At 40.6% G+C, this 12,144-nt stretch overlaps 1 protein-coding gene across 3 annotated transcripts; it reads left to right on the plus strand.

Moving 5' to 3' along the window:
- Nucleotides 1–1,563: 1,563 nt before the first annotated feature.
- On the plus strand, nt 1,564–12,073 carry spata2l (spermatogenesis associated 2-like). 3 transcript variants are annotated; one of them, XM_059993130.1, is made up of 3 exons: nt 1,564–1,614; nt 7,176–7,497; nt 7,791–12,073. In XM_059993130.1, exons 2-3 carry the CDS (start codon nt 7,189–7,191, stop codon nt 8,823–8,825), a joined length of 1,344 nt encoding a protein of 447 aa, XP_059849113.1. In that variant the 5' UTR covers nt 1,564–1,614; nt 7,176–7,188; the 3' UTR covers nt 8,826–12,073. The 3 variants fall into 3 exon arrangements, with proteins under 3 accessions (XP_059849113.1, XP_059849111.1, XP_059849110.1); XM_059993128.1 differs by lacking the exon at nt 1,564–1,614 and adding an exon at nt 1,635–1,814; XM_059993127.1 differs by lacking the exon at nt 1,564–1,614 and having other exon boundaries at nt 1,635–7,497.
- Nucleotides 12,074–12,144: the final 71 nt, after the last annotated feature.

Below are 12,144 nucleotides of genomic sequence, written 5' to 3' on the forward strand. Positions count from 1 at the left end.
CCGGGAGAGCTGGAAGCCACTCAACGCCACGTGTGCTCCTAACTCCTTTGCTTGGGGAGCGGGTGGCTGATAATACCGAGAAGGACTTCGAACTAACAACGGGGAAACCAACGCTCCCCTGATTTTAACGGAGTGGTCAAAAAGACACGGGCAAGTTTTCTTTTCATTTTCAGCGATCCCTCTAAAACACAGCGATTCCTCGAAAGACTTCTGAATGACTTTTTATATTTCCAATGGACAAAAATATTATCCCCTAGACAACAGCCGAGATTACTTCTTAATGATGATTATGACTATACCCGCGCTTTAGATTGCGTATTGGTGATGTGCATTATCTGAATGTTTGCATTAACCTTACTTTTGTGCCCCTTTATAAATAAAAACATTTGAAAATAGTGATATCAGTCTTCAACGGACCTCTTTATCTTTGCTGGTAAGTTCTCCAGTTACGGGATTCGTAACAGTGCGAAGACAATAACCTATCCCTCAATCAGCAAGACGAAGGAATTGGTTGTTGACTTCAGAAGGAGTAGCAAACTGCATGACCCCATCTACATCAGTAGTGTGCAGGTAGAACAGGTCAAAAGCTTTAAGTTCCTCAGGGCAAATATCACAAATGACCCGACTTGGTCTAACCAAGCAGAGTCCACTGCCAAGAAGGCCCACCAGTGCCTTTACTTCCTGAGAAAGCTGAAGAAATTTGGCCTGTCCCCTAAAACCCTCACTAATTTTTATAGATGCACCGTAGAAAGCATTCTCCTAGGGTGCATCACAACCTGGTATGGAAGTTGCCCTGTCCAAAACCGGAAGAAGCTGCAGAAGATCGTGAACATAGCCCAGCACATCAAACAAACCAATCTTCCATCCTTGGACTTAATTTACACCACATGCTGTCGGAGCAATGCTGCCAGGATAATCAAGGACAAGACCCACCCAGCCAACACACTTTTTGTCCCTCTTCCCTCCGGGAGAAGGTTCAGGAGCATGAAGATTCGTAAGGCTAGATTTGGGAACAGCTTCTTTCCAACTGTGATAAGACTGCTGAACGGATCCCGACCCAGATCTGGGCCGTACCTTCCAAATATCCGGACCTGACTTGCACTACCTTACTTTACCTTTTCTATTTTCTAATTATGATTTATAATTTAAATTTTTATTATATTTACTTTGATTTGTACTTCAGGGAGCGTGGAGCGCAGAAACAAGTATCACTGTGATGATTGTACGATCTAGTATCGATTGTTTGGTGACAATAAAGTAAAGTAAAAGGTAAAAATGAGAGAGGAGGTCAAAAGGGATCAGATTAGAAGCTATAGAGTTGAGGACATTGTACCATCGATGCCATCTGTACTATCAATGTATACAGAAATAACATTGCTTCTGTATAACTATTTCTGTATAGTCCATTGTTCTCAGTAAATATAGTGACTTTAAGCTCAAGTTTGATAAAGGAGATCATTGATTTCGGTCCAAGGTAGCACACGTTTCTCCCTCAGCGCCTGATTGCGGACGTGAGATGCCCATCATTCCCATGCACCAGTAACGTGCGGGAGGCCGGGCTTATGTTTGTCACGAGCCCTAGAGGGAAAAGCAACTTCGCAGCTTTTGTTGACAGTGAGTTGTGTGTGTTTAGTTTATTATCTTTTATATTTATGTGTTGTTCCGAAGTACTTTTTGGGGATTCCTTTATCTTCAGACGAAGCTAGATCTTAAGGTGGTCACTGGTCGGCGAGTTTAAAAGAACCGTTCAGTGGCAGAAGATCGATATCAAGCTCTCACCTTCGTGTCTTGAGAAGTTGTTCAACATTCGAGGGGTATGGATTAGTGATAGTTGTTGACATTTCTAACTCTCTAAAAGTGAGCGAAAACTCGGGAAGTGAGGTTAATTCCAATGCTTAATGTTGGGGACGGAAAATTAAGACTTTCGATTTCAGTTCCGTCCGTTCATCGTGTCGTTTGGGAAAGCAGTCACAATCGCGACAGCCACCGTACTTGGGACAGTGGTGAAATTGATATAAAAGCCGTTTTTAATATCTGTACCCAAAAAGTAAACTTAAACCTATCGTAGCTGGAGTTGTAGGTTATAAAGAGCTTCCATGTGGCTGCCCCCTGGTTGTCCAAAATAAAGCTCTTACACTTTTTCGCGGCAAATAAATTTGACACGGGAATTAGTTTCCTCCTCCACCCCCGCCATTCAAAAATACTAAAAAAAATAACTTGTTCAAAAGTTTTCTGACTTTTTTGAATTTTTGACTGTTTATTAATTTTTGTGTGACTTTTCGAGCCCAGCATAGAACAGGGAACATCCTTCCCCGGGGACTGGATTCGCTCTGGGATTTGACTCGTTCTAAATCCCAGCAAAACAGAAGTCTCTCAGTCATAGCGTCGGGTGTCTCCAAAGTAATTTTGCCACTTCATGCTGATGTGCAGTGAAAAGTGACGTCAATTGCGCTCTATTAATATACAATTTATCTTTAAATCATTTTATTGACCACACTATCAATGACGATCTTGAGTAATAACAAACATCTTGACGTTTACAAATTGGTGTATCAGGAGTTTGAATCTTCATTTGCCTCTGCCTTATGGTAATTGCGTTTCTAACTCCGTTGTTCTGGAGTGTAAAGGCTGGTGAAGGTGTTTAGTGGATGTAATCATTATCGTGATGGATTGGTATCTTCAGCAGTCTTTATGAACAAGAGGCATGAAGTGTCAGTTTAATTTTTTTTTGCACGTTGTTAAATTTGGTGTTACTGTATCTCTGAATAAAGACACTTGGTAGAGGTCTATTTTAAACGCCCCTCCCCCAATTGTCAGCGGGAGCTTGAGCAGACATGTTAGACAATTGCAAGTAGTTGTGAGAATAGCAGGGTAGTGCAAGTGAGAGATTTCTGTTTCCTCAGTATAGACCAGAACACCCAGAATGCAAAGTGCAGCTCTAAGAACATCAGAATCAGGTTTAATATCACTGGCAGATGTTGTGAAATTTGTTTGCTGCAGCAATACGTTGTAAGAAAGACTATAAATTGCAATAAGAATATTATATAAACAATTAAGCAAAAAGAGGGAAAATATTGTGTTAACGTTCCTGAGTTTATTGTCCATTCAGGAGCTTGATGGCAGAGAGGAGAAAGCTGTTCCTGAAATATTGATGGTAATAATGAGAAGAGGGCATGTGAGAGATGGGGGTCATTAGCGATGGGTGCTGTCTTTTGAAGATGTCCTTGATGCTGGGGAGTCTAGTACCCGTGATGGAGCTGTCTGAGTTTACAGCTTTCGGCAGCTTTTTCTGATCCTATGCAGTGGCCTCTCCATAGCAGATAGTGATGCAACCTGTTAGAATGCTCTCCACGGTAGATCTGGAGAAATTTTCTCAGATCTTGGGTGACATACCAAATCTCCTCAGACTCCTAATGAAGTATAGCCACTGGCATGCCTCCTTTGTACTAGTATCAATATGTTGGGCCCAGATACTGACACCCAGGAACTTGAAATTGCTGACTGCTGATCCCTCACTGATGACTGGTGGGTCTTCCCTTGACATCCCCTATCTGAAGTCAATAATCAGTTGCTGGCCTTACTGACACTGAGTGCAAAATTGTTGTTGCATAATCATTCAGCCAGCTTGTCTATCTCAATCCTGTACAACTCATTGTCACCGTCTGAAGTTCTTCAACAATAGTTGTCAGGAGCTGCACACTCGTAGATGTAGACAAAGTAGAGCAGTGGGCTAAGCACGCATTCCTGAGGTGTACCAGTGAGAAGGAGATGTTACTTCTGATCCGCCCTGGCTGTGGTCTCCCGATGAAGTCAAGGATCTGGTTGCAGAGGGAGGTACATATGCCCTTCTTTTAGGAAATGGGGTGGCCAAGTAACTGAAGTCCAGTGACCATAATTCTATTAGTTTTAAAATAGTTACAGAAGAAGATAGAGTAGATTCATAGGTTAAAGTCCTGAGCTAGAGCAGGAATATCTTTGAGAGCATCAGGCAGAATCTGGCTGGGGTTGACTGGGTGATGTGTTCCTGTCTGAGTGAAGAGTAGACACAACTAGCTGAAGCATCCTTGGCTAACAAAATAAAACACGGCTCAGGTCAGAAAAAAGGAGTAAGTGTATGTTGTGGTTAGGCAGCTGGGTATGACTGGATCCCTTAGTGAGTTGAAGAGGATTAAAAACAACTGGAAAGACAAAACGAAGGTATGAAGTTGATTTGGCAGGCAGGGTTGAAGATAATGTCACGAGGTTATTCAGTTATGTTAGCAGTTAAAGGGTTACTAAGGAGAGACTAAGTCTCTTAAAGGCTATCAGAGCCACCAGTGTGTGGAGCTGCTGGAGATAGTAGAGATTAACGTCTATTTCTCCAGTGTTTACTGAGGGGAAAATCATGGATTCCAAAGAAATGAGGGTGATAAGTAGTGAGGTTTTGGATTGTGTGCTTCTTAGGGAGGTATTTGCACTTTAAGGTGAGCAACTCCCCAGGGCCTGAACAAGTGCACCCTAGACCTTTCAGGAAGGAAATCACAAGAGGCCCTTGTCAAGATGTTTGTTTTGTCATTAGCCACTTGTGAACTTCCAGAAGACTGGAGGGTGGCTAATGTTATTCATTGTTCAAGAAGGGCAGCAAGAACAGATAGGGGAATTACAGGCTGGTGAGCCTGACTTCAGTTGTGGAGAAGTTACTGGAGGGAATTTTGGCAGACTGGACCTGCTGTTGCTGGGTCAGTTAAGGACTGATGAAGTACAGTTTTGTGCATGACAGGTCATGTCTGATGAAGGTAGGGTAGCAATTGTTGCCTGGATGAACTTTAGTGAGGCAAATGGAAGGTTGATCTGAAGGGTTAGGTTACATGCAATTGGGTGGAGCCAGCAAGCTAGGTTCAGGTTCTCTCAATGAGAGGAAGCAGAGGGTGATGGTTAAAGGATGTCTGTGACTAGTGGGGAACCTCAGGGATCATTGTTGGAACCTCTGCATTTCTTGTGTATGTAAATTGTTTGGATATGAATGTATTTTGGAGGATTAGCAAGTTTGCTGATGGCACTAAATTAAGGAGCCTTGTTGAATAGGCGGCAATGAATTGCAAAGAGACCGTGAGTGGGGGCGGCACACGACGTTCAGCACAAACTACCACAGTTAGAGCGACCTAGTTTAGTGCTGCCTCTCTCTGTAAGGACTTTGTACGTCGTTCCTGTGGTCACATGGGTTTGCTCCAGGAACTCCAGCCTCTTTCTACGTTTCGGACATCAGTCGATTAATTGGTGGCATGGGCTCGTTGGGCCTGAAGCACCTGTTACTATGCTGTATCTCTAAATAAAATAAATTGAACAGAATTGAATAATTAACGCAATAGGATGAGGAATATTTCTGCCTTGTAGCCTTTGGTAAAGTGCCAAATGCTGCAGCCTATGATGCTCAGAGCAGGAGAGCTAATTCAACAGGCCTGTATGTTTGTGATCATTTCCAGACTCTTAATAAGTGAAGTCATTTTTAACAACATGATTAAAAACAACGGGCAGCTCTGCAGCAGGTTGTCACAGTTTGTTAAAACTGAAAGTAATTGAAAAGATGAAGTGATTTAGTGGATGTATTAATGTACCCTCTCTCCCATTCCTCCTGGGCAGACACTGTGGGTGAGGATGACTTGCTTCCACTCCAGTGTGGGACTAACGTGGGACCCACACACCGACACTCCAAGAGCTGCATGACAGGGGAGGCAACTGGGTTGTTCATTAGGTGGTGTGTTCTTCTGGGCATTTATCGACAAATTACTTTGTGCCCCCCCCCCCAAACACTAAATTTGGGTTCCCAGTGCCATCTCCAAATCTGCTCTCCCAGTTTGATGCAGATTCCTGTGACGGAGCAGCTTCATCCTGGTTGGGGGGGGGGGGGGGGGGTGAGGAAATATAATAAGACAGAGGGACCTAGGTGTAAAATTGCTTAGTTTGTTGAAAATGTTGTCATGGTTAGACAGGGTGGTAAAAAGGCATTTAGCACGTTACTTATGCCATCTCCAATGGGATCCCATCACCCAGATATCCAACCCCCCCCCCCCCCCCCCCACTTTCTGCAGGGATCACTCACTACCCAACTCCTTTGTTCTCTTGTCCCACCCCAATGATTTCCCTCCTGGTACTTGCATTTGCAAGCAGAACTAGTGCCACACCTAGTGAGACCCAATGTAGAGTGGAAGAATGCTCCATCTGCCTCAAAAAGTGGTATCTCCCCCCGTGGCCACCATTTCAATTCTACTTCCCATTCCCGTTCTGACATGTCAGTCCATGGCCTCCTCTATCGCCACAATGAAGCCCCACTCAGCTTGGAAGAGCAACAATTTGTATTCTGTTTAGGTAGCCTCCAACCTGATGACATGAACTTCGATTTCTCAAACTTCCAGTAATTGCACCCTCCTCCTCCTCCTCCTCCTCCTCCTTCACCATTCCCCATTCCCCATTCCCGTTTTTCCCTTCTCACCTTATCTCCATACCTTCCCATCACCTCCCTCTGGTGCTCCTCCCCCTTCCCTTTCTTCCATGGTCATCTTTCCTCTACTGTCAGTAAGCACATGTAATATTCTAACAGCGCATGCACTCTTATGCTACAACGTAGCTGAGTTTTGGATTGGAAATACACGGGCAAAATAATAATAATACAGTTGAATTTTATTTTACTTAGACAGTCAGCACAGTAACAGGTCACTCCAGCCTAATGAACTTGCACTGCTCAAATACAACCCAAATGACAATCAACTTGCTAACTTGTACGTTGTTGGGATGTGGAAAGAAACCGGGAGCACCTGGAGGAAACACACGCGGTCAGGGGGCAAATATACAAGCTCCGTACAGTCAGCAGCGGGAATTGAACCTGGATTGCTAGGACTGTAATTATGCTAACCCCCTACACTATTGTGCTGCCCTCAGCAAGGAATCGTCAATCTTAATGTACTTCAAAATATAAATTGCCCTGTAGTGGTTAAAGGAGAAAACAGTAATAAAGACTCAAATTCTTAATCAAATATATATATTAGGAATGAACCCATGTGATTATTATCTTCACTTCTAAGTGGGAAAGTAAATCTCTCTCCTTGTTAATTGTCCTGTTTAGGCCATGTATGCATTTAAATTCCTAATGTAAACAATTGTGTACTTAAAAAGTGCTCTAATAGAATAAATTGTGTTAGATTTTCTTTCAGAATGACCACTGAACTACAATGTTATTTTGAACAATACAAGAAAGTTTGTGAAGAATCGTCTTTGGGACACAATGGAATTTGTCGCGATAACAAATTGAAAGAAGAAATCAGACAGTGGTTAATAAAAAGTGGTGCACATTTGGCCTCCTTACTGTGGGTTGATGTGCATGAAATTATTGCCAAATCCTTGCAAAGGTCACATAATTACCCAAGTATTTTCAAGAAGCTGATTGGGGCTTTTGAATTATTGGAAATGGCTGCTGCCAACCTCTTTCAGTACCCATGGAGAAATGAATTCAAATCAATAAAGGTAAGTCTGCTAATAAATTTTATTTTGCCGGCTGAGATGTCCAGCTTACACAGAATTTGAAGAGTTAAATGCTCTAAGTGTTCAACAAAAGCATTACTTTCTAGTATGTTTTGTCTGTTGCAATACCTTTGTACAAACCAGAATGTCCATAGTTTTAATTGTGATGAATTTACAATACAGTACCTCCACTGGATCAACTTTCTGCTGTTGTCCTCCCCTCTACATCTCTCTATCACCCTCAACATCCTTGTCCAAAATCTTAATCGTATGTTTTTCTTTTTTTTTAAAAAAAGACTTTTTCAGGAGCCTATATGTACCACCTAAAACCTACAATCTGCAATGAAGACCTTGAAAGAATTTTTAAGAGAATGGGCTATCAGGTAAAGGATAATCTTGAACTTGAAGTGGGGGATCTTCCACAGGCTTCACAATTGATAAGTCTGGCGTTTAACTTCTTTGTTGCAAGAACTGAATGTGAAATCTTGTTAGAAGTGGTTGGAAAACTTGGCTACTGCAAGGTTTCAGTAGAAGAACTGCTTTTACAAAGAAAACTGATGACCAGTGTTGACACCTGTGTGGAAAGGCTAAACTGGACCTGTTCTGCTTCTGAGACCCAGAGAGAAAAGCAACTTCAAAGAAGACTTGCATCTGTCTCCAATGCAGAAGATATTTATATGGATTCAGGATCTAATCCTAGCACAAATAATCAAACCAATCCTCCTTCTCAGCATGAATATAATAGAAGCACGTCCCCCTTGGCAATGAATGTAGAGTACAGGCCTTCTAGTAGTGACCAGTGTAAGGATGAAACTTGCAGCAAGCACGTTACTAGAATCTCTGGTAATGAGCACATTCCTCCTTCGAATATTGAAGACAATAAATTTGAGGAATCTCAAGACCTCCATAAAACCACAGCTGAGTTTAAATCTGTTGGTGACCCCAATACAGCTGGAAATGTTTTGGATCTGAGAAAATACTCAAAGCATAATTGTCTTGACAATGGTGAATCAGTTCGCTACTGTTGTGATACATGTTGTACAGCTCATACCATTTCCTGTAACAGTATGAAAGCTTGCACGGGTCATGTCGTCAGATTTTTTAAAGCTGAAGACTCTGTTTATCCCCAACAGGCTGAAGGTGCATGTGGTAACTTGGCGCAGTCATCGCATGCAGGCATACTTAAAATAGGTCTTGCGTGTGTGACATGTAAAGCATTAGCCTCATACATTTGTTGTGAATGTGGCATGTGTAAGTGTTCATACTGTGGTTACCAATCTGTACTAATGTGTCAGAAATGTGACACAATGCTAGAGAAGTTAAGATCCTGATTGTGTTTGGACACCCACACGTTTATGGTAAAAACAATAGGGTGTACACAAGTGATTTATGTGAATGGTCAGTTAAATAGTGTAACATTTTGAAATTATTGCTTGTGAAAACATTTTGTAATATTTTCATAATATAAGAATTTTTGTCTTTGATCAAATGTACTCTGCAGACTCAAATACCTATCATTTTCCATTAAACTGTTTGAATCTGAAAGTGCTTGATACTTATGGCGAATTGTACAGTCAAATCTTACGTTTATTATCGGCTATTTGGGTTAATTGCGGAGGAGGAAATGAAAATCTGCATCTGTTCTCCTTTGAGGTCAATTGTCTTAAACTTCCCAAATGTGAATAGTTAACTGTGCGTTAATACGACAATCATATGCACAATGTTAAAATAACGAAGAAATATTATGTGCAAACATTTGACTTTGAAGCGTCAGTGAAAAAATACCGTTGGACTAAAAATGTCATTACTTCTAGATAATATTTCTGATGACATAATTGTGATCATTACAAAGGTTTACAATGAGAAGGGCAGAGGCATGACTGTTGCCAGCTTGTAGCTCTTCCCCCATTCTGAGCCTTATCAGACCGAGCAGATCCCATTGTGTTTGCACAATAAAACCTGAGGATCTTTGACAATTCTGTTAATATTTGCTCTTGTCTAATGTCTTTTAAGCTGCCCCTGCTCATCTTTTCCTGAAACCTTCCTGCATTCTTTCCTGTAATTCTACTAGTGCTTTCCCAGATTCAAAAGAACCTGTTCTGAACATCGATATTCTTCACTCTTTGGACTCCAAATTAGATCTTTTCACCTTATCGTCTCAACCAAAATTTTAACAGCGCGTACTGTTTTTGGCACTAATCTAAATTTCACATACTAAAAATAGTATCAGGACATCAACAATAGCAAAACAAAATTCATTAATGGTGACGAGTCATGCATTGTTTAATAAGAACTAAGATTGATTTCCTTCTAGGAGGAACATTTGGAAGCAGTAGTTCTGAACGTGTTTTGCTGGTTGGTCAAATCATAGCTGTTTTTTAACGTCTGCGTCAATTTAAAAACCTTTGATCTGTTTTGAATGCACTAATTCTGCCTCTACAGAAATTGGAGAATTCCAAAGATACACTGCTTTCTCTAGCAAAAGAAATTTCTTCTCATCTGCCCAAAATGGTTCATCCTTTGTGTGTTTTGACTTGTTGGATCTAGACAGTCTGACCACGGAAAGCATCTTGTATCTACCTTGCCAAGCCCTATAAACACTTTGTTTCACTTAAATCACCATTGATGCTTCTAATTTCTCCTTGCAGAATAATCCCAAGAATTAATCTGATAACCCATCACAACATTCTCCCTATTACAAGTATACCCTTCCCTTTGGGTAAGGAGAATAGAATGATAATGGTCTGTTGGGGCTGTATAGAATTGCAATATGTGGCACTTAAAGCCTCTTGTATTAAAAGCCAATGTAACAATTACATCCTTAATTGTAACTGCATTCATCTTCAATGATTTCTATACAAGAAAGCTGAACAACACCCCTTTTCAATCGTCCATCATTTTAAATTATGTATTATTAACTATTACTAGTATTTCTTATAGAAGGTTTTAGTTGGTTTTGATGTCCTGTTAATTTACTTGTTCCCACTCTTGTCAATGTCTTGTTCCTCAATTCACTTCTAAAATTATCAAGTCGACTACATTTTCTTGTAATATTATAAACAATTTCTTTTGCAGTATTACTAATATTCTTGATATTCAACCATTCACTTTGAATTCTCACTGTAGCACATAAAATGCTGGCGGCCCTCAGCAGGTCAGGTCGCCTCTATTGAAATGAACAAACAGTTAATGTTTCAGACTAGACCTTCCTTGTAACTATTTCTTGCTTAACTGATTATTGTAACAAACTTCCTATTGGGTTTTACGCAGCCTTTTCTGATTACAAAAATTAATGTATTCCTGGAAAATATTTCATTTTTGCAGATTCATCAATAGTAATGTATTCTGGGAAACTGAATTATTTTTTCTTGGTTTTTGTCTTACAGGGAATATTTGCTATAAATTATGTACTCAAGTTAGCCATTACATAATGATGGTTACACAACCCTGCCTAAATATTTTTCTTTGCAGTCACCAAAGGCTTCCATCATGAATGCTATATCCCTTTATATGGACTTGAGAGTTCCTTGAAACACACTTGCATTTGTTTTATTGCACTGCCCTCTCACTGTCCTGAATGCACTCAATCATCAGAGGACCATTCAGGTAGTTTTCAATTGTCTGTCTTGTCCTAGTGTGGCAATTCCCTCTTCCCAGTTGCAATGTCAGTGCTCTATTAAGACCCATTTCTTCCGCACCAGTATTTGACGTGTGTTTTTAACTCTCTTGGGTACAATCTGTTAAAGCGGTCTCTCAGCTGGATATTAAACAAGATATCAATTATTATCTGTTCTGGTTCGCTTCTTAATTTGGTACCTAGCTGTTTAGTCCAGCAGAGTCTCCTTGCTCTTTAAGAGATACACACCTCCTCAATTTCAGCTAAAATTAAAATTGGAAAAAGCCAAGACCATATTGAAGTGTACAATAGATTTATTATGGAGATTTGACCATGTAGTATGGCAGTTCTATAAAATCCACCTTGTTGAAATATAAGTTAGATTATGCTCCACTTGCCCTGTTCTTGCACTGATGTTCTACAACTGTGTGGAACTGCAAGTTTGACTGCCATGGCATCCTGTGGAATTGAAAAGTCTGCAAGTAGTGACTTAGTGTCAGGCAATGGATCGTAAGCCCAGTCCTAAAGTATAAAGGGATCAAATGTTAATGCATCTGGTCCTCAATCAGCACCAATTAAGCTCTGCTACTGGACTTAAAAATGAGTAAGCAGGTGAACTGGAAGTCAAATGTGCTGTTGCAGTGTGTTCCTGATTTAACCTAGCAAAGTGTGCACACTGATAGTCATATAAATGTATTGATCTGGGAACAGGATCTTAATAAATGTTCCTTTCCCATCTGCCAGCAAAAAAGTATATTTCAGCACAACACAAGTTTTTCTGGTAACTGAACAGAATTGTCCTTTTCTAATTTAATGTTCAGGACAGACAGGGATCTAAATAATTAAATGTGTCATTTGGAATCAGGTTTATTGTCACTGACCTATGCCGTGAAATTTGTTGTGCAGCAGTAGTACAGTGAAAGACAAAAATCACTAAGCAATAAAATAGTGCGAAAGGCAAATAGCAAGATGGTGTTCATGGACCATTTAGAAATCTGGTGGTGGAGGGAAGAAGCAGCTCTTAAAACATTGTG

The sequence above is a fragment of the Hypanus sabinus genome, chromosome 17, assembly GCF_030144855.1.
Source record: "Hypanus sabinus isolate sHypSab1 chromosome 17, sHypSab1.hap1, whole genome shotgun sequence".
In the NCBI taxonomy this organism is placed as follows: domain Eukaryota; kingdom Metazoa; phylum Chordata; class Chondrichthyes; order Myliobatiformes; family Dasyatidae; genus Hypanus; species Hypanus sabinus.

Bases quoted from the DNA above. Each gene is read 5' to 3' on its own strand.
- spata2l (XM_059993130.1), top strand. From the start codon at position 7,189: ATGACCACTGAACTACAATGTTATTTTGAACAATACAAGAAAGTTTGT. The intron at 7,498-7,790 runs GTAAGTCTGCTA...TTTTAAAAAAAG, and splicing joins ATGAATTCAAATCAATAAAG to ACTTTTTCAGGAGCCTATAT.